Source organism: Lemur catta, chromosome 1, assembly GCF_020740605.2.
Source record: "Lemur catta isolate mLemCat1 chromosome 1, mLemCat1.pri, whole genome shotgun sequence".
NCBI classification, from domain to species: Eukaryota; Metazoa; Chordata; class Mammalia; order Primates; family Lemuridae; genus Lemur; species Lemur catta.
Window position 1 is genome coordinate 277798054 of NC_059128.1, and position 23087 is coordinate 277821140.

Here is a 23087-nt window from a genome sequence, read left to right on the forward strand (position 1 = left end):
CGCTCTGCATCCCTCCTGGCCAGACCCTGGATGGTGAATGGCCTGGGGTAGAGCCATGAGCCCCACTCAACCTCCTCATTTATGCAGTGTACCTCTCAGCCTACAGGATGCCTGCGTTCATCTTGTGGTCTCACCTGTAGGGCCCCATCTGTAGAGTATGGTACTAGGTTCAGGGCTATTATTTTAGCCTTTGGCAGCAACCTTCTGTTGACCTCCATGGCTGTGGCCTGGAGGGTAGAAGTTGTCAGATAGTGGAGTGCTAGGGTCAGGGTGGGAAGACAAGTGCCTGAATTGCCTTCTGGGAAGAGACCAAATGGAAAGGATGCTGTTTGGGGCAAGTATTGACTCGCTTCCCTTTTAAACAAAGTAGGTCCAGTACCTCTGCAGCAGAGTGGTCAGCACAGAATCCATTTGTTTCTGGCAATGTTCTGATGTTCTTGGCACCAGAATTTAGAAGATGCAGGTCTAACTGCCATTTCTAATGTGTGGCAAAGGCTGCTGAATCCTTTGCCACTTTTCAGTTGTGGGTGACGTTTTGGGGCTCTGATGACATTATGGCTTTGTGCCCTACCCTAGGTTATGTGGAGGAGCTGAGAATCTGCAAGGGTATTGCTGATCAGGCTTGTTCTGACAGCCTCAGCATGAGACACTCAGTCACTGTAAGGTTGAGATGGTCTTTTTGAAAAGAGTGTTTCTGTTTGCTGAAAGTAGTCTGATATACTTTTCAATATTGAACTTTGTAGCTAAGATAGTCTATTTTTTCTTGTAGTGAAAGAACGTTTTTTGCCATGCTTCCTTTCAGGTATGCTGGAGGGATGGCAATAGTCCAAATTTGGACAAATAAATTATTCCTCCAGTGCTATGGTTTGGATGTCTTTTCTAAACTCATTGAAACTTAACCCCCAGTGTGACAGTATTGAGAGGGAGGGTGAGGCCTTTAAGAAGTGATTGGGTCATGACAGCTCTGCCCTCAGGAGGGGATTAATCCACTCATGGATTACCCATTAATGGATTACTGGGTTATCATGGGAAGGGACCTGGTGGCTTTGTAAGAAGAGGAAGAAAGACCTAGCACGTTAGCAAACTCAGCCCCTCACCACGTGATCACCTGCGCTGCCTCAGGGCTCTGCAGAGAGTCCCCACCAGCAAGAAGATTCTCTCTAGATGTAGCCCCTTGACCTTGGACTTCCCAGTCTCCATAACTGTAAGAAATTCCTTTTCTTTTTTTTTTTTCTTTTTTTTTTGAGACAGAGTCTTGCTTTGTTGCCCAGGCTAGAGTGAGTGCCATGGCGTCAGCCTAGCTCACAGCAACCTCAGACTCCTCAGCTTAAGCGATCCTACTGCCTCAGCCTCCCGAGTAGCTGGGACTACAGGCATGCGCCACTATGCCCGGCTAATTTTTTCTATATAGATTTTTAGTTGGCCATATAATTTCTTTCTATTTTTAGTAGAGACAGGGTCTCGCTGTTGCTCAGGCTGGTCTCGAACTCCTGACCTCGAGCGATCCTCCCGCCTCAGCCTCCCAAAGTGCTAGGATTACAGGCGTGAGCCACCGTGCCAGGCCAAGAAATTCCTTTTCTTTATAAATTACCCAGTTTTAGGTATTCTGTTATAAGCGATAGAAAACGGACTAAAATATCCATCCAGTAATCTAATGATCAAAAGCTCACCTAGCGGAATTGAGTTTATGCATAAGGGAAAGGGTTTGTGATCCACTTGCGTTGTGTAAATTCTGCCAAGAAAGTTAGGAAGCAAGTAACTTCATGTGAGGCCTTGGTATGGAAGGTGCTATGAACTGTGTCTCTCCCAAACTCATGTGTTGAAGCCTTAGCCCCTAGTGTGGCTGTATCTGGAGATGAGGTCTTTACCAGGTTATTTAGGTTAAATGAGGTCCTCAGGTTGGGGCCCCAATTTGATAGGACCGTGGCTTTATAAGAAGTGGAAGAGAGAATCACCCCTCACCACCCCCGCCATGTGAAGACAAGGTGAGAAGGCCGGTGGGTGTCTGCAAGCCAGGAAGAAAACTGAATCGGCTGGTCCCTTGATTATGGACTTCCAGCCTCCAGAACTGTGAGAAGCAAATTTCTGTTGTTTAAGCCACCCACTCTGGTATTTTGTTAGGGCAGCCCCAGGAGACTAATACAGAAGGAACTACATTAAACTTGGCTCCTTTTCAAAAACGACAACTGTCTGAACGTGAATAACAGCATTCAATGCCTATGTTTGAACCAAACATAGGCATTCCCATTTATTTATCTTTTTAAAATACTCTTTTTCTTTTCTTTTTGCCAGCTTTATTGACATATGATAAACTGCACGTCTTTAAAGTGTATAATTGGGCCTTTTTGTTATAACCAGGGGTGGGGGTCTGTTCGTCGTCTATGGAGAATTTATCTTGCTCTTGCTCTGTGAACCTATCTTGTCCTTCCTCAATAAACTTCATTTCATGCTCAAAAAAAATAGATAAAGTGCATAATTCAATGAGTTTTGACATGTTTATCCCTGTGAAACCATCCCCACAATCAAGAGAATGAGCATGTCTCTGTCACCCCCAGGAGTTTCCTCGTGCCCTTCTCTCCCCTCTTGCTCCCTCCCCCAGCCCCAGACAACTGCTGACCTGCTTTCTATCACTAGCGATCAGTTTGCATTTTCTAAAATTTTATGTAAGTGGAATCCAACGGTATCGGCACACTCTTCTCTCCTGTGGTCTGGCTCCTTCCACTCAGCAAAGATATGTTGACAGTCATCTGTGGTCATTGTGCATATTGATAGTTCATTCTTTTTCACTGCTGAGTAAGATTCCATGGATATACCCAATTTTACTATTTTATATTTTTATTTATTCACGAAATCCTCATATCTAAAGATATACATCAGTTTGTTTATCCATTTCCCTGTTAAGGGATGTGGGGCTTACTTCCACTACAGATATGATTAATTTTTTAAGAAACTGCCAAACTGCCTTCCAAAGTGGTTGTATCATTTTACATTTCCACCACAGTATTTGAGGGCTCTGTTTCTTCCCTGTCCTTGCCAACACTTGGTATGGTCAGTCATTTGGATTTCTGGCATTTTAACGAGAGTATAGTGGTAGCTCACTATGGCTTTTGCATTTCCCAAATGACAAATGATTAAAAAGTTAACACATGGTCATTGTAAATTTGTTTTAATCCTGTAGACATACAACACAAAGATAACTATAAGACACTGTTTTATTGTGTGTGATAGCAAAAAAATTGGAAGTGACCACCATCAGCAGGGGGGAGTGGTCATGAAGTAATTCACGAAGCAGCAATACAGTGGCATATGCAGCCATTGGCACGAAGTAGATTTGTAGTTACTAACATGCAACAATGCTCATGATAAAATAAAGGGGCAAAAAAGAGCTGGCTGAGCAGTCTGTATATAGCTCTCTCAGTGTGTGTGTGTGTGTGTGTGTGTGTGTGTGTGTGTGAGAGAGAGAGAGAGGGAGGGGGGATGTATAGGGAGTGGACAAGATCCCAAAGCCTTTTATTGTTGGACTAGTTTATTTCTAGTTTTTCACAATTCTAAATAAAGCTGTGATGAACATTTTCATGCACATGGCTATTTTCTTTTCTTTCTTTTTTTTTTTTTTTTTTTTGAGACAGTCTCACTTTGTTTCCCAGGCTAAAGTGCCGTGGTGTCAGCCTAGCTCACAGCAACCTCAAACTCCTGGGCTCAAGCAATCCTCCTGCCTCAGCCTCCGGAGTAGCTGAGACTACAGGCATTCGCCACCATGCCTGATTAATTTTTTCTCTATATGTTTTTAGTTGTCCATATAATTTCTTTCTATTTTTAGTAGAAACGGGGTCTTGCTCTTGCTCAGGCTGGTCTCGAACTCCTGACCTCGAGCGATCCTCCCGCCTCGGCCTCCCAGAGTGCTAGGATTACAGACGTGAGCCACCGCGCCCGGCCCACATGGCTATTTTCGTTGAGATAAATTGCGAAAGACGAAGCTGTTATTTCGGTGGACATACAGTTAAACCTTCAGACACATGGGTCTGTGCTGGACTTTATTTTGTTCTACTCATTGGCCTATGCTGATGTCAGAGCCATAGCCTGTCGGCTGCTGGACTTCATCGTGTATTTATCTGGCAGGACCATGTTTTCTATCCAACCCTAGTCACTCTTCTGTGTCTGAATTTTCCTGCCGTTCCCCAGTTGGGAACTTTAGAAACATTTGGAAAGTTAAAAAACATTTTGGGGCCAGGTGAGGTGGCTCACGCCATAATCTTAGGACTTTGGGAAGCCAAGGCAGGAGAATTTCTTGAGGCCAGGAGTTTGAGACCAGCCTGAGCAAGACCTCATCTCTACAAAAAAAGAAAAGAAAAATTGGCCAGGCCTGGTGGTGCATGCTTGTCATCTCAGCTACTTGGGAGGCTGAGGCAGGAGGATCTCTTCAGACTACAATGAGCTATGATGAGGCCACTGCACTCTAGCCAGGTGACAGAGCAAAATCTTGTCTCAAAAAACCAAAAACTTTTTTGGGGGAATCATTGATATTAGATAACAATTATGGATTATTCTGGGAAAAAGCTACATCTTTACACAGTTGGTGCCCTCCACATACAAATGTGGTGGTTCTCTTCATTGATTAAAAAGTATTCATTTATGTCCCTAAGAATTTAATTGTTCTTCTTGCATAAGTCATTCCTGTTTCTTAAATGTATTAAGTGTTTTAAATGTATTAAGTGTTTTATACATATGTTTTTGCTGTGTGAATAGGATTATTTTCCACTATGATCTAACTGGCTGATGGTGTGTAGGAAACTATCAACTTATGGAATTTGGGAACTGGCCATCTTAGTGAATTTATTTCCAAGTTTTCTCTGCTGATTGTTTTTGAGATGTTCAGGTAAACAGGCATACTATCAACCAATACTGAATTTGTGGGGTTTTTCCTAATATTTTACTAGCATCTTCTAGAACAGTGTTAAATAATTATGTTACTATCAGTGTATTAATACAATGACTGTCCCACTAGAAAAAAGATTTTTCCCTGGGGCCTCAGTGTTTTATTACAAAAATAAAAACTTCGAAAACAAAATGATCCTTTCTAATTTCATGAATAATTTGTTATTTTTTATTGTTTCCTGTGTGTGAGTTATATGCAACTTGAAAAATAGTTCATACAGCTCCCAAGGTGAAGAGAGGTGAGTTATATATGTTTCACAAGGCCCTGGGCACGAAACTAGTGTGAGTTAAATACAACTCACAGGGCAGTTGATGTGTTAATGTGGGCTGCAGTGACAAAGAAGTCCAAAAATTAGTGCTACCAATAAAAGTGTATTTCTCACACATGTGACAGTTAAGCATGGTGTTCCAGATTGGTGGGCAGCTCTCTTCCATATGGTCATTCTAGAAACTCAAGCCAGGATTCTGCCATCTTTAATATATGCCTTTGAGAATTGCTCTGTTCGTTGCCATTCCATCCCCAGGAAGAGAGAACACAGAGAAGCTTGCATAGGGAGGTTTTAACAGGCCAGGCCTAATGTCATGTGCTACAACCACTCACACCTTCAAGAGAGACTGAAAAAAGTCTGGCCTAGCAGCCACGGCCCAGCACAACCCTGACTTCAGAAGAAGGGCCCCTACCTGGCATGCACTAACTGTAACAGGAACACTAACCGTACTAGCTAACCGTAATAGTGTTTCACCATTATCTCAGCCCTGCAGGCCCCCCTCTATTGCTTGTCTCATTAAGGATCGGTTTATTTATTTATTTATTTATTTGAGACAAGAGTATCGCTCTGTTGCCCATGCTAGAGTACAGTGGTGTCTTCATAGCTCACTGTAACCTCAAACTCCTGGGTCAGGCGATCCTCCTGCCTCAGCCTCCTGAGTAGCTGGGACTACAGGCACATACCACCATGCCTGGCTAAGTTTTCTATTTTTAGTAGAGATGGCTGGTCTCACTCTTGCTCAGGCTGGTCTTGAACTCCTGAGCTCGAAGGCTCCTCCTGCTTCGGCCTCCCAGAGTGCTAGGATTACAGACACCAGCCCAGTTTATTCTTTAGTTACTTAATAATAACTACTTATCTTTATATGGCAAGAAGGGGATGTTATTTCTTTACCTGATCAACGTGTAAAGCGTTGAATTGCTTTTTTCTAAGCAACGTAGTTCTGCCTTACATATTACATAGTGCTTGTTTGTGGTGATTATGTACCTAGGCCAGATTCTCCCAACGGCTGAGATGTGCCTGGGAAGTAAATATGGTGGAAGATAACCTGGTTCAGAAGTTGTGCAACACAGGCAGGAGCACTGAGCTTGGAATTGGATCATGTTCATGTTCATGAACTCACCACTAATTTCTGAGACTGGGACAGATGCGCCTGTTCGTTGCCAAAAGCACCCCAGTTGTGTTTAGGGATCAGGTGGCACAGTGCTCCAGGATGGGGGCCCCACCAATAAGTATTATTGTCCTAGGACTTAATCCTAGAAATTCTGTTTTCTTTGCAAGGGATTAGTTTAGATGTGGGCACATGACCTTCTCTGACCCATGAGATAATGGCAGGAAGGCTTCTGGAAAGGGTTTCCTGCAATGCAGAGAAACATGAAAGGCTCAAACACTGCTATGACAGGAAAAGACAGGTGACAGGTTAGAGTCCACTCACCACTGGCAGCTTCATAGGCACCAGAAAGCCTGGGTCCTTGGAGGATGTCGTTGAGCCCTTGCATGTGCCAAACACAGAAATGAGCTCCTCTAGACCAGGGTTTCTCAGCCTTGGCATAGTGGACATCCTGGGTGGGGGTGCTGGCCTGTGTACTGTAGAATGTTTGTTTGTTTGCTTGCAGAGACAGGGTCTGGCTGTGTTGCCCAGCCTGGAGCGCAGTGGCTATTCACAGGTGCGATCATAGCTCACTGCACCCTCTAACTCCTGGGCTCAGATGCTCCTCCTGCCTCAGCCTCCCCCAGTAAGTGGCTGGGACTGTAGGCACCCACCACCACTCCTGGCTGTCTGTAGGATGTTTATTAGCATCCTGGCCTCTCTGACCTCTGTCCTCTAGAAGCCAGTAGCACCCCTTCCTCCACCCCAATTTGTAACAGCTAGAAATGTTTCCAGACATTGCCAAATGTCCCCTGGGGGCAAAACCGCCCCGGTTGAGAACTACTGCTCTAGACTTTGGTTTTGTGAGGCAATACATTTTCTTCTTGCAAACCTGGGTAGTTTAGTACAGCCAAGATTGTGTCTTAACTGAGCCTGCAACCCCGGACCACCCTTAGTCCTTCGGAGCCAGAGCCTGTTTCCTCTGTGGGCTGATGCAGGCATACTTGTCTGTTGACAGTCAAGGTATTTGTGAGTCCTTAAAAGATGCAGATGTTCTCTGCCAACCCATGGCCTTGCTATCTGCAGTGACGTGGTTGCTGGCTGGGACTGTGGCTCTTACGGAGCAGTTGCAGAGGACTGTCTCTCTCCCCATCGCAGAGGCTGCATTCTAAGTACAGAACCTTCCTTGCGTTTCTGAGGAGGTCATGTTCCGCCAGCACCTGCCTCCTCTTTGCCAGCCACAGTGCTGACTCTTTGTTTTTAGTGTCCTGGGACTGAGCTGTGTAGCTGCTGGATTTTTGGAGAAAGGAGTCAGCTTTGTGCTTGAATTTATCTGAAGAACACCATGCTTTCATGCTGTCGTCATACTTCCTGTGTACGTTGCTCATGGCCCCTTCCCACCCAACTACCAAGGCTAGTTCTTTAACCGTCTCCTGCATCTGTGCGGGTAGCTTGTGTCAGGGACAGGGAAGCAGAGGAAAACCACAGATGGGACTCAGATCAAACTGAACAGGTGGTGCGCCCGGCCATGGAGAGCTGTGTTCCTCACCCTGAGTCTCTGAAGTACATTCCTAGCACTCAGGCCCAGGTGTGGCCCACGTGTGTTTCAGGTGCAGGAGGCTCTTGTGGGCTGAGGGGAACCAGAGCACTCTGGGAGGCCACCTTGGATCCCATTCTGTCTAGCACTGAAGATCAGCAAGTGCCACTCCCAAGATCTCTAAAAGAAGGCCTTGTGAAGGAAGAGATAACATCTAGTCTCATCAGAGCGTGCCAGTTCTGTTCTTCTGGGAGTGATTTTTGAAGAATATTGAGTTCTACCAGTAGAACTTTTGGGACTGAAGCCTGTATGAGATTTCTCATGAGACTCTGTCCCCAAGATGTTCTTTCTTCTATCTCTGACTTTAACAAGTTAGTTTCCATATAAGCTTTGTTGTTTGTTTGTGAAGTATATCATTCATATGTGGATTAAAATGTTTAAAAAGTAGAAAAATAACATTTTCAGATGCCACATCACTTTAGGTTATTAAGTATGAAATGTCCAATTTCCTTAAGTACTAAGTTTGACAGTTGATATCTCTGACGCTCACTGTTTTATTTTTATTGTGAAGGTACATCCTCATTCTTTCAAACACACAGTTTGACTTGCGATTAGCTTTCAGATTTTTTTAGAGCAATTTTTGTGAAACCATGGATAAGTCAAAATTTTGAGTTATTTTCAAATATGAGTTCTGTTATGGAACCAAGGCAGCACGGACAGCTCGAAATATCAATTGAAGTGTTTGGGAAGGATGTGGCTAATGAACACACAGTATGTCAGTGGTTTGACAGTTTCCATTCTGGTAATTTTAATCTTGAAAATGAACTACATGGGTGACCTGAGACCAAGGTGGGTAATGATGAGCTGAAAGCTGTAGTGGAAGCAAATCCATCTCAACCGCTGTGTGAATTAGCAGCAAGGTTTGACATTACTATTCCAACAATATTGGACCATTTGAAACAAATGGACAAGGCAGAGAAGCTGGATAGATGGGTTCCACAAGAATTAAATGAGCATTAGAAGAGAAATAGTCCTGAAGCTTGCCTTTCTTTGCTGTCATAACATAAAGGCAAACCATTTCTACACTGTATTGTTACATGTGATGAAAAACGGATTCTTTTGACAATCACAAATGTTTGGCACAATGTTTGGATAAAGAGGAAGTGCTGAAACACAGTCCAAAACCAAATATTCACCAAAAACAGCTAATGGTATGTTTAGTGGTCCAGCACTGGTATTATCCACAACAGCTTCATGAAACCTGGTCAGTCGATTACAGTGGATGTCTACTGCAACCAATTGGACAAATTGATGAGGATGCTTGAGATTAAGCAGCGGAGATTGATCAATAGACACAGGCCAATCCTCTTGCAAGACAATGCTCAATGACATGTTGCACAAAAAACTCTACTGAAAGTACAGAGGCTGAACTTGGAAACTCTGTCATCCACCGTTTTCACCAGACCTTGCACCAACTGACTACCACTTCAACTTCCGTTTTGGACCACTGAGAAATTGAATTGAATTGAATTGAAAAATATTCAATTCTCAACAGGCTGTTGAAAACACCTTTTGAGATTTCATTGCCACTCGCTCTCCAGGCTTCTTCACAGCTGGCATAGACAAGCTACCATTAAGATGGCAAAACTCTGTCCATAGTTTAGGCACATACTCTGGTTAATTGCACTGCTTCTCGTTTGGTATAATAAACTACACTTTTGGTTTGAGATTGGACATTTCATATTTAATGACCTAATATAATGGTATGATTACTATTATTTGATCTTCTGGTTTGTGATTATAAATTCTTAAGTATTTCACCGTTCTCTGTGTCAGTTATACTCCAGACAGTGTTCCCAAGGGCGAGTTTGTCCCACATCCTCTCTTTCTTTTCCTATGGTTTGCCACAGAACTCAGGTACCTCAGCCTCCTCCCACCATTTGTCATCACTTCTGAGCCTGTTAGTTTTAGGACCCCAAAATAGGGTGATTTCTTTGTTAGCCCCATAATACACCTGTCAGCTCTCAGGGTACTCTCAATCTCTTGGTTAAGATGACTCAGGAATCTACATGCTATATCAGAAAACTACTTCTTTTTTTTTTTTTTTTTTTTTATGAGACAGAGTCTCACTTTGTTGCCTGGGCTGGAGTGAGTGCCGTGGCGTCAGCCTAGCTCACAGCAACCTCAAACTCCTGGGCTTAAGCGATCCTCCTGCCTCAGCCTCCCGAGTAGCTGGGACTACAGGCATGCACCACCATGCCCAGCTAATTTTTTCTATATATATTTTTAGTTGTCCAGATCATTTATTTCTGTTTTTAGTAGAGACGGGGCCTTGCTCAGGCTGGTCTCGATCTCCTGACCTCGAGCGATCCACCCGCCTCGGCCTCCCAGAGGGCTGGGATCACAGACGTGAGCCACCGCGCCCAGCCAGAAAACTACTTCTTAAAAGCCAAGGCAACAGAAGCATCACTGCCTCACAGCAGGCGCCCACGGCACACATGCAAGTACTGCTCCTCATTTTTCCCCTTCTGAGTTTATTGCAACAGTTAGAGTCTTAAAGACTCTCAGTCTTGCCACTGACACTATTTTCCCATCTCCCCACACAGCACCTTCAGACAGCTGTCATGCCTCTGCATGCTTTCCCTGTCTCCAGACCTTCATTTCATTCTTTCTCCAGGCACGGCACGTCCTCAGCCTTCCCTGACGTCCACACACATCCCCGCCCTTGCCCCTGGAGTGTGGGCTTCGCGGTGGCACCTGAAATACTCTCCGTACACCTCAAGGAAACCTCTGAGCTCCAGTTTCTTCATCAATAAAAGGGAGTAAATGGCACTGACTTTGGAATATTATAGGTTTGAAAATAATGGTGAGAAAACAGAGCCTCAGAGCCATCAGGTAACTTGTGACAGGCTGGCGAGCTGATGAGAGGTGGCGCCCTGACCCGGACCCGGGCCCAGCAGACCCAGAGCATCTGTTGTCTCACGTTTCCCCTCCCATTGAGTTTCTGAGCTTGTCATAGGAGTTAGACCAGCAAAGCATTCCCTCCACGACAGAGCCAGCGCTGGGGAAACAGATAAAAACGAGTTGAGCTGCCAAGGCCCAGGCCCTGGGCTTCAGCGATGCCACCAGCCACAGACAGACGCCCGCTGTGCTCTGCCTCCCAGCCCTGGTCGGAAGAGCTGGCTGCTTCCACCTTTCCGACAGTTTGTTTTAAGACCGCTAGTACTGAGAGCACTGACCTCATTTCTCTGTAGTCCCTGTTTCCCAGATGGCAAAAAAAAATTAAAAGAATAGAAAAAAAAACTTTTTAAATTAAAAAAGTAAAATCTCAGCCAGGCACGGTGGCTCACACCTGTAATCCTAGCACTCTGAGAGGCCAGGGCGGGTGGATCTCTCAAGGTCAGGAGTTTGAGACCAGCCTGAGCAAGAGTGAGACCCCATCTCTACTAAAAATAGAAAGAAATTATCTGGACAACTCAAAATATATATAGAAAAAAATTAGCCAGGCATGGTGGCACATGCCTGTAGTCCCAGCTACCCAGGAGGCTGAGGCAGGAGGATCGCTTGAGCCCAGGAGTTTGAGGTTGCTGTGAGCTAGGCTGACACCACAGCACTCTAGCCCGGGTAACAGAGTGAGACTCTGTCTCAAAAAAAAAAAAGTAAAATATCTAGTAGTATACATTCTCAGCCTTTATACTCCTACCCAAGTAGCATGGTAATTTTAAGAAATGTTTTTTAAAAATGCATATTCTAATGCGTCTCCCTGATACAGAAGGTTGAGTTAACCTGCGTGTCTCGTTCCTTGCTACTGTCTTTATTAGAGGCTGGGAATGTGGGATGTGGGTGCGGCAAGCCAGGCTGCGGGTTGATTAATTGGGTTCATTGCCCGGTGAGGGTTTGGCTGACTCAATATAAATACAGTGCAGTACTATTTCACTGGTGACCTTTTTGAAAAGGAAGCTCCTTGTTTACATCAAAGGTATAACTGTCACTCTGCCAACGAAACAAAGACAACCTCCCTGGCTACCTGTGGGATCCCTACTCCCTGAGATGACTCTCGGGGGTCTTGCTAATGTGCCCGTTTCCCAGCTTGTCCCTTGCCACCCATGCTGGCAGAGTGACCAGGTCACTGCCATTCACGTAAGGTACGATGCTCTGCACCATCAGCACTTGGCCTGCTTTAATGTGGGCAGCCCTGGTCACTTTGTTATTGCTCAGTGATCTGTTTTCATTCTGTCTAAAGGGCACTGTTGGTGTCCCTTGGCAAGTACTTAACCGAGTGTTCATGCTCATGCCACCTGGCCAGTCTGACTAATCGTGCCGCCTCACGGCTTCCTTTCTGTGGCATAAAACGAACATCCTTATAAAGACGACCGACTTCCAGAAGGAAGACGCTGGTATCTCCCTATGATAAATGCAGTTCCTCGTTTGCTTGATGAGAGACATGCTTTTAAATTGGCTGCCTTACATTTCTGTATAGACAAAGACATCTGGTATTCCGAAGTCAGCACTGTCACTCCTGCAAGAACAGGTTTGGACGGACTCTTCCAGGAACTTTTAAAGGAAACATTTAAAATTTTTATTTTACGGGCTAAATAAAGCATTTTTAAATATAACTCTCCCCACTCCTCACCCATATTGTTAAGTTACCTTTTTAAAAACATTTTTAACTTTGGTGAAATATACATAACATAAAATGTAATCATTTTTAAGTGTATTAAATTGCCTTTTGAGGCTGTGGTGTGGCCTTTTGGAATTTTTCATCATGTTTCCTGCACAGAACCCTTCTAAACCCCGCTGGTAGTCCTGGAGGTACCAGGCTGTCACACCGCGTAGGGCAAAGGAAAACAGAGTGAAACAGGTACTTTCCTGGGCGGAGCAAAGTGAGACGCTTCCTGGTCTCTATTAATGAAGCTCGGATGTAGCTTGAACCCTTTTTTCAGACTCATATTTTATACTTTTATTACTTTGCTTTAAGGTCAACCTGCTGAGCCTATAAATATAATGAGGTAAAAAAACATTGTTAATTATATCCGGATTATAGCTCAAGGAATGCTTTTAAGAATAGTACTGTAGTTCCTGAGTAAAATAAATAAGGAAGTTTAATTTCCTGTTTCATCATAGTTTTTCCTTTATTTTTATCACTTTAAAAAGTGATTTTGAAAACATGGCCATTTTTCCTTCCCAGTTCATCTGTTTCTCTGAGATATTTATTCTATCGTTATAGAAGAACGTTTCCCATAAACTGCATATATTAAGCTTCCTAGCCAGCCAATTTGGGTTTCTGGACAATGAAACTGCCCCAGAAGCATTTGCTGAGTGTTTCTCGCTGGAGAAGTTTCTCGCCAAAGCAGAATGCCTGGGTAGAGAAGGGAAGCGAGACAGGCAGAGTGACAGTGGCTTGTCGCATCTGTGATTCCAGTTGTGGCAGCTCTCCGCCAGCTGGGGGAGAGAGGAGAGTGAGCGAAGGTTTTGGGAAGGACAAGGTCTTGTTATTCACCCGTGGCTCTGTTTTAGCTCAAAGAAGAAAAAGTCACCAAGACTGGCCATGAGGACAGGAGATCTTGGTTTGTCCTCGTGGGTGTGAGTCAGGAAGGAATTTGAGAGTTGGCCCTATGAGCTAGGGGCTCCCTTCTTGGCATCCAAATACATCATATCTTGGAGTTTTTGAGCTGGGTTTAGTGGGTCGTAGTGTCAGCCACGTTGCCAGATGGGAGCTGGGGCCTGTCATTGGGCAAAGGGTGAAAACATTCAAAGAATAAGACAAAACCCACCAGAACTTTAAAAAACAAACTGGGAAAAAACCAAAACAAACAAACAAAAAAACCAAACTGAATTTACTAATCCGTGGGTCAAGGACACATACGTACCCCCTGAAGAGGAAATCAGGAGTTTGCAAGCCCTAGAAGGTGGTTATTGTGCTAATCGGAGGTTGGGAGCTCACTCCAGGACAGCTGGACCGAGTCCAGGCGTTTCCCAATGCTCTCCGTCAGTTCGGTCTGGGAAGGGGCCGGCATGCGAACAGCACTCAAGAGCTCATGGTTCTTGTGCTGTTAGCCAGCTGGAGTGATTGTTGCGAAACACAGCATCATTTCTTTCTTTTTTTTTTTTTTAATTGTGGTAAAATATACACAACCTAAAGTTTACCATCTTAACCAATTTTAAGTGTACAGTTCAGTGGCATTAAGTACATTCATATTGTGCACCACCATCCATCTCCATAATTTTTTCATCATCCCAAGCTGAAAACCTGTCCCAATTAAACACTCCCCATTCCCCTCCCCCAGCCCCTCGCACCTACCAGCTACTTCCTGTCTGTGAATGTGACTGCTCTAGAGACCTCTGAAAGTGGATTCTTGTATTTGTCCTTTTTGTCTGGCTTATTTCATTTAGTATATGTCCTGAAGTTTCATCTATGGTATAGCATGTGTCAATTTTATTTCTTCTTAAGGCTGAAAACTTGCATTGTATGGATGTACCACATGTTGCATATCCATGTATCCATCATTTGCTTTTCACCTTTGGCTATTGTGAGTAGTGCTGCTATGAACACAAGTATACAAGTATATGTTCAAGTTCCTGCTTTCAGTTCTTTTGGGTATGTACCCAGAAGTGGCATTCCTGGCTCATATGGTAATTTGATAAACATATAAAATGTTTAATTATTTGAGGAGCCATTACTCTGTCTTGCATAGTGGTGGCACCAATTACTCTCCTACCAGCTGCTCCAAGTAGGGGCTGTTCCAAGTAGAACATTCTCTTTTATAAAAGCAGCAGCAGCTACAGACATCAGTCTTTTTTTTTTTTTTTTTTTTGAGACAGAGTCTCGCTTTGTTGCCCAGGCTAGAGTGAGTGCCATGGCGTCAGCCTAGCTCACAGCAACCTCAAACTCCTGGGCTCAAGCAATCCTCCTGCCTCAGCCTCCCAAGTAGCTGGGACTACAGACATGTGCCACCATGCCCGGCTAATTTTTTCTGTATATATTTTTAGTTGGCCAGATAGTTTCTTTCTATTTTTAGTAGAGACAGGGTCTCACTCTTGCTCAGGCTGGTCTTGAACTCCTGACCTCAAGCGATCCGCCCGCCTCGGCCTCCCAGAGTGCTAGGATTACAGGCGTGAGCCACCGTGCCTGGCCCAGACATCAGTCTTGATCTCACCTCGAAGAGAGGGTACAGCGGAACCCCCCAGAGCCCTGCTGGGACATGTCCTCGGAAGCCTGAATGTGGCTGGCCGTGCTATCCGGGCACCTTTGCTCCTGTCCAAGGTCATTAGAGGTGGCAGCTCACATGGAGAGGAGCTTCTGGATCAAGAAGTCATCTTTTCCTCACCCATTATAAGGTTCATACCTGAGACTCCTATAACAAAAGGCAGGTTGACGAGGGAAAAGCACACAAATTTATTTAATGTAAGTTTTACATGATGTGGGAGGCTTCTGAAACAAAGACCGCAAGAACCAAGGAAACTTGTGGGTTTTTATGGTGAAGCTTAATGAAGAGTGGACAGTCATGCAGAAATGTGATTGGACAGAAGACTGGGATCTCATGGTAAGACTCTGGAAGGAGCTTAGCAAGGCCTATTTGTTCATATTCTTCTTGGTGATATTCCTTCCCTCTGGGTAAAGGGCAGGACGCCTGTCACAAGGTCTTCAGGAGAGAAGAAGGGAGAAAGCCAGAGAGTGACCTTCCTAGATTTTGTGACCTGCTTCAGGGTGTAGGGAAGGTGACAGTAGCCTTCCTGCTTCTGCTGTTTTCTCAGTTCCCCAGGTGCCGTATTTTGGGGTAACATTTCCTGTACCCTGTCACCATCCACCAGAGAAGTTTGCCCTAAAAACATGGAGAGGTTCCTCTTGTGGCTAGTGCCAGTCCTGATGGAGACCAAAGGACATCATGGAAAAGTCTGGTAAAGATAGAATTGCAGGAACCTCTGTGGTGGCCTTCACTGCTGACCAAGGCAACTCATTCTTCCTTCCCCGCTGGGCTCACCCCTGAGCCTCTGCACAGAGGGCAGGGGTCATGGAAGGACAGCGCTGCCTCCTTAGTGGCACCAAGTGGTAGACTGTGCCCCCCTCAAGCACGGTTTGGGGAGGCTGCTTAGTCCCACTTACCCAGAAGGTGGGGTTTTTTATTATTATTATTTTTTAGAGCAGTGTTTTAGGTTCATAGCAAAATTGAGAGAAAGGTAGAGATATACCCCTGCCCCGACACATGCACAGCCTCCCCCATTATCAGCAGCCCCCACGAGAGTGGTACATACACGTTGACACATCATTGTCACCCAGAGTCCATAGTTTACGCTAGGGCTCACTCTTAGTGTTATACATTCTCTGAGCTTGGACGAGCGTGTGCTGACGTGTATCCACCATGGTGCTATCATACAGAGTAGTTCCACTGCCCTAGAAATCCCGGGCGCCACCTATTCATCCCTCTTCCTCCCTAGGCCCTGGCAACCACTGATCTTTTTACTGTCTGCATAGTTTTGCCTTTTCCAGAATGTCATTTTGTTGGAATTGTACAGTATGCTGCCTTTTCAAGATTTTTGTCTTTCACTTAATATTCGTTTAAGTGTCCTCCATGTCTTTTCATGGCCCGATAGCTCATTTCTCTTTAGTGCTGAGTAGTATTCCATTGCCTGGACGTACCACAGTTTGTTTTTCCATTCACTTGCTGAAGGGCATTTTGGTTGCTTCCTAGTTTTGCCAAGTAGGAATAAAGCTTCTATAAACATATAAACCTCCATATGCAGATTTTTGCCTGGACGTAAGTTTTCAACTCCTTTGGGTCGATACCAGTGAGCGTATTGGTAGATCATTTGGTAAGAGTATGTCATTGTGTCTAGTTTTATAAGAAACTGCCAAACTGTCTTCCAAAGTGGCTGCACTATTTACATTCCCACCAGCAATGAATGAGAGTTCTTGATGCTCACATCCTCACCAGCATTTGGTGTTGTCAGTGTTCAGGATTTTGGCCCTTCTAATAGGTACAGAAGATGTTTTTAAATAGGGTCCACTGCCCCATTTTCTAAATGGATTAAGTCCACTCTGCAGGACAAGGACCTCTGTCTAGGGGACTAGACTCTAATCCTTTGTTTCCAGAAGTGCTTCAAATCTTCTGAATGGGAAGCATTTTCACCTGGTGATTCTAATCTCCAATCTTGTGTCATGCTAAATGTTTCTTTAGAAACTTTTCAGGAAGTGACATTTAAGAAATAATACTTTCTGTTTCCTTTAATCTTAAATATTGATCACTATTTATATTTTCCTTTGTCATCTTAAAAGGACACTAGAGGTTCTTCGACTGCGCCTCTTATCATATGTGAATTTCCTCCTTGACTTCAGGATCTGTTAGAATTCTTGCCATATTTTGGGTCTGCAGGTGATCTCACCTCCAGACACATAACAGTTTAAGATTTTTTTTTTCTAATCCTATGTATTTCTCAATCTTTCTCATCAATGCATTCAGCTACTGTCCTTGTTTGCTTTTATGATGATGAAGGGCATTACTGGTAAACAGTTGGGTTTCAGTTGATTCTTTAAAATGCAATACATTTTGTCTCCACCTTTAAATCCTATGCTTATTTTTTAATTTGTCATTGTAATAAGAGGTCACATTTGTGGATTGCTTACTTAGTGCCAGGCATTATACTAAATTCTTCACATATGGAATCTCATTTGATGCTTGCAACTTTGTGAGGTATCATGACCCCCATTTGTACATATGGAACTGCTTGCAGCCCAGAAAAGTTAAATACTTTGCCCAACTGGAAAATGGCAGACCTGGAATTTGAGGCTCTGACCCCCAAGCTCACGTACTTAAACCAGGCCTCAGTTTTGTTTATTTAGCTTCTATTTTGAAGCACTTGTTAAGCTCCGGGCTCCGTGTGAAGTATGTGAACACTCACGATCACTGTGTGATAACAGTGACACTCAGTGGGTCAGTGTCATGACATCTCCACGGAGTAGTCCAGCAGGTTCTGTCTGGCCAAATCCTGATCTCTGGGTTTGATTACCTTTGTCCATGGTCTCTGGATCACTCTGCTCTATGCCTGAACTTGTATGCTTTGATCAAACTTGCCCATCTGACAGGTGAAGAAAATGGTATTTCACTGTAGTATTAATTTGCATTTTTCCTATCAGGAAGGATGAGTGTCTTCATTTTGCTAAGTCCTGTCTGTTCATACCCCGTGTTCTTGCTGTGTCTTAATGGAAGACAACTGCAGCTTGCCTCACTCGGTAAACAGTGTGACCTCATCTTCAGTGTACTTTTCCTTCAGCAGGAACTGATTCCCCGTCTCACTTGTGCCTTGTTTGCCTGGAGTGACTGGTCAATACACAGCGAACAAGTATTCATTCCAACTGAGGCTTGGCTACAGCCTCAGTTCTGGGTTATCTTTCTTTTTCTGTGTCTTTTTCACATTGAATTAAGTGGGGTAACACCTGTAAATGAGAGAAGGTTAGGAGTAAGTGGCCGTCTGTAGGCTTCCAAACCTCTGGTTTTCAAGAATGCAAGAGGAACGTTTAAATTCACATACAGAAAGTGACCAGCGGGGGCGGGGGGTGGTGGTGGTGGTGTGTAGGCTTGCTAAACTCTAGTTTGGAAGAAGTGCGAAAGTCATTTATAGGAATAGTCACATTTACGTAGAGAAAGCAAGCATCGGCGGTTGGTTTTTAGGCTTGCTGAAGTGCAGTTTGGAAGAAATGCGAGAGACATATAGGAATGCTTACATTCAACTAGAGAAAGGAACTGTAGGGTGTTGGTTTGTAGGCTTGCTATACTGTATTTTGGAAGAAGTGCGACAGTGATATTTAAGAACGCTTAAATTCAGGTAGAGAAGGCAGCTCTCAGGGGGTGAAATAGCAATCAGCACTATACATTTGAAACAGGTGGTTGTGGTTCCTTGTAATTGCATTCATGGGAGAAGAGGTGTATCATCAGGATAGGGAAGGTTATGCCATGGTTACAAACCATCCTCAAATCATGGTGACTTTTACAACATGGTTTATTTGTGGCTTACTGGAGCAGCAAGTGATTTCTGCTCTCTGAAGTTTCTCAGGGACCCAGGCAGGGAGGGGCTTCCTCTCAACCTGTGTTTTCATGATCTTAGAGGCAGAGGAAAGAAAAGTGATTTTGTTTGTTTGTTTTGCTGTTTGGGTTTTTTTTGTTTTTTTGTTTTTTTTTTTTGAGACAGAGTCTTACTCTGTCACCCCAGGTAGAGTGCAGTGGTGTCATCATAGCTCACTGCAGCCTCAAACTCCTGAGCTCAAGTGATCCTCCTGCCTCAGCCTCCCAAGTAGCTGGGACTACAGGTGCATGTACCACACTCAGCTAATTTTTTCAATTTTTAGTAGAGATGGGGTCTCACTCTTCCTCAGGCTGTTCTTGAACTCCTGACCTCATGGGATCCTCCCACCTCAGCCTCCCAGAGTGGTAGGATTACAGGTGTGAGCACCAAGCCAGGTCGAGATGAGCTTTGAGTTGGCTTTTACAGCCTGTGCCAGAAGTGACTCCTGTAATTCCACTCAGCTCATTGGCCAAGTCATATTGCCATGCCTGGGTTCAAAAGGGCAGAATGATGGGATCCTGCCATGTGCACAGATTGAGGGAAACAAACACTTAGGAATCCCAGATGCCCCTGTAGGAAGTACTTAATATCTTTTACACCTCAAATAGCAGAAGTCCTTAGAAGGCATTGAGCAAGGATGAGATTTGGTGGTGACTTAAAAAAGAGAAAACTCTGCCTTGATAAAAATAATCGTTACAGGGGCAGACAGCTTTTAGCTATTCTACTCTTGAGTCCATGGAGAAAGCCCATTGTCACATGGTCAGTAAGCCACAAGAGTCATAGGAATGGTTTTCTGCGAGCCACGTCTTCGAGCCTGGCCAGGAGTTGATACTTGAAGCTGGGAGATGGTTGCCTGGCTGTTCTGCCGGCTTTTCTGTATGTTTGAGAATGTCCACGACCAAATGCGCTGTTTCCTGCGTGTCGCTCACGTTCGTTCCCGCTCTGCTGTGCCCGTCAGTCTGTTCTCATCCTCTGTGACAGTGAGGTTAATGGCCTCTCCTCAATTTTTTTTGCGGGGGGGAACATAAGCACCTTTTCCACATTGTTTCGTTGGCTTTCCCTTTGTTATAAGCTATCAGATGCTTCGTAAATAATGTTTTAAGGTTTTTCTTTATGACCACTAGTTATATCTGATTTTTAAAAAAGATGTCGTTTTCCTGAATTCACTTAGACCACAAGCTTCTGGAGAAAAATATTCTTGTTTTCCTCCCCTTTTCCACCTATGGTAACCTGAGTGCATCCTTTTCTTTGTCTAGAAGGGGAAAGCTGCCATAGCCCCAGGGTCACAGGGCCCAGGGGCCAGCACTCTGACACCTGGCTGGAATGCAGAATGCAGTTGGCATTGCAAATGTCTTGGGTGTTATTCCACACTGTCCTCTCTGTTTTAGACATCTCACAAGGTGCTGAAGACAGCAGAGATGAGTAAGATAGTCTCTGCCTTGAGAGAGGATGCTGAGCTAAGTATCAACGTAGATGGGAAGGGCGTGCAGGTGAGGGGCAGGTAGCGGGGCAGGCGGGAACCACAGACTGGAGGCAAAGTGGGCAGGAGCCATACTAAGGAGGCCTTTGAATAACCTTTTAAGAAGCGTGGACTTTACCCTGTAGGCTTTCAGTAAATATTTGTGTAAGTGAATGAATGAGCTGGTTATGTGGATTGTTCCACCATAATGTCAGACACTCTGAGTTACAAGATGAAGTCATTAGGAACAGCATCGATCTGTTCACACTCCTGACCGTGTTTCTTGGGTAGGACAAGTACCTGAGGAGGCTTTCACACAAGTACCTGAGGAGGCTTTCACACAGATGGGGCATGTGTCCTACATACAGTAGCCGAGCTCGGGAGTACTGTTGCTCTGTCCCAGCCAGGTGGTGACATTTTTCTCCTGTGGAACTGACAATGGAAAAGAAGCCAAACTCTGTAAAATAATTTAAAGAGGTTTATTCTGAGCCAAATTTGAGGATCATGGTCTGGAGCCACGCCCAAGAAGCCTTGAGCAAGTGGACTCACTGTGGCTGGGTTACAGTTTGGTTTTATACATTTCAGGGAGACGGGAATTACACGTAAAGTCCTAAATCAATACTTGAAAGGCATAAATTGGTTTGGCCCAAAAGGCAGGACATCTCAAGGTGGGGGTGGCTTACAGGTCATAGGTGGGTTTAAAGAATCTTTGATTTGTAATTGGTTAAAGAAACATAGCTTTGTCTAAAGGCTTATAATGTTTTAAATTAAGATAACGAAGTCTGTTAATCTGAGACAAGCACCAGACATATACCAGATGTAGACCCGGATTCAAGTGATTTGTTCTGTATATTGAGGACCTGCAGGTCTGTCTTGCATGGCCTTAGGCCTGTTAATGAGTTACAAAGGATGTCTACAAGAAGGGAGGGGGGCAAGATGAGGCATGTCTAGCCTCCCTTCTCATGGCCAACAGCTCAGTTCTAGGGTATCCCCTTGGCTGGTGAAGGTACCAGGTGTCAGGGCCTGAAAGTGTCCCCCACCCCACAATCCCTGTCTTCTGGGTGAGCCCCCACTCAGAGCCACCTGGCTGTGAAGCTGAGCTGGGAGGACAAGGTGATAATTCAGACGTCATTCTCTCCCCGAGCAAAAATCCAGGGGTTTCCATGGCACACAAATAAGTGTCTTCAGGGACCGGAGGTCACCTACCCTGATAAATGGCCTGTGTTCTGCTTAGTCTCGTGTGTATGCAGCTGGCTTCCCGAGATAGAGAAGCACACAGCCCTCACTTCTGCATGGGTTCCGAGGTGTGACCAAGAAGCTGTCTGGGCAGTGACAAGGTCACTCTGGTGCCTGCTTCATTTCCTGCATTGCTGGAGGGCTTCCCCAGGCCCTCGTAGGGGTAAGGGGAAACTTGCCCTTTCCCTCGAAAGTTTCCTGAAAGATCAACTCCCAATTAAGACAGATTAATAAGAGAAGGGTTTATTTACCCTACGCATGGGGAGAATCACAGAGTGATTACTCAATATCCCATTGAAGTTCAGATATTTTTATATAAGCCTTTCAGATGGGAGGAGGAAAATGAGGAGTGTAGGTAATTCTGTTTAGGGGGATAAATGGTTGCTAGGGAGGATGAATGGATGGGGAAACAGATAACGGGAGAGACAGGTATTGTTTTAACTGATTTGGGCCAGGTCTAGTTCCATCCTGCAATATACTGAGATAACAGGAAGAGGAGGGGAAGTCAGTTGCCCCCTTTGAACTTTTGCACCTCAATCCCGGTTCATGCAGATAGAGGGAGAGGTCCCTGTAATGCTTTGTGGATCTTGAGGGGCCTGCCATTCAAAATACTCTTTATATCAAGGAGTCATATTTTGGGGTAAAAGTTCCTGAGCTCCTTCACCCTCCACGTGCAGTCCCTCTGTCCTCTTGTCTTTCGTACAGCCATGCTGGAGCCTGGTCATGGTCATCCTGACCTCGGCAGATTCACTCTCCACTATGTCACTGCCTTCTTCCTCGTGTGTTTTCCTCTTGTCTTTTCCTCTTGTCTTACAGGCTCTGCAGAGTAACCTGAGATATTCCCTGTTGCCCAGACGGCTTATCATCAGCAAGAGACTAGCTCAGTGTTTGCATCCTGCTCTGCCCAGTGGCGTGCACTTAAAAGCACTAGAAACCTACGAGATTATCTTTAAGATTGTGGGGACAAAATGGCTGGCCAAGGACCTGTTCCTCTACAGGTACAGTTGCTTTTCTGCTGCTTTGTTATTACCCAAGTAACCCACAATTCAGCCCACAAGATTAGAAAATAACAAATGAGCAATATAAGCATGGGGGGTGTGCGACAGTTAATCATAAAGCAATCACCAGGAGAGGACCACAGTTCACCTCTGTATATCCGTTCCGACTTCCCTCTGAACATGCAGACAGCTGATTGCCTGCTCTTTACCTAACAGTTTTATGACCATCTCTTGTCAAACATGCATTCAGATCACTAGATTAAAAGGCTGTCTGTTTGCCTTTTTTTTTTTTTAATTGGGACAGGGTCTCTCTGTATTGCCTGGGCTAGAGTGCACTGGTATCATCACAGTTCACTGCAACCTCCACCTCGTGGGCTCAAACAATCCTCCTGCCTCAGCCTCCTGAGTAGCTCGGACTACAGGCACGGCCATCACACCTGGCTAATTTTTTTTTCATTTTTTAAGAGATAGGGTCTTGCTATGTTGCCCAGTCTGGTCTCAAACTCCT

At 44.7% G+C, this 23087-nt stretch overlaps 1 protein-coding gene across 5 annotated transcripts in view; it reads left to right on the top strand.

Moving 5' to 3' along the window:
- DOP1B (DOP1 leucine zipper like protein B) overlaps nucleotides 1–23087 on the top strand; it is a 118915-nt gene that overhangs the window by 17382 nt on the left and 78446 nt on the right. For all 5 annotated transcript variants that reach the window (XR_006732747.1, XM_045540635.1, XM_045540637.1 and 2 more), the window contains exon 3: nucleotides 22398–22579. Coding sequence is in view for 4 of the 5 variants with exons in the window: in XM_045540635.1 (XP_045396591.1) it covers nucleotides 22398–22579 (182 nt within the window). In the remaining variant the exon portion in view is untranslated. The remainder of the gene's footprint in view (nucleotides 1–22397; nucleotides 22580–23087) is intronic.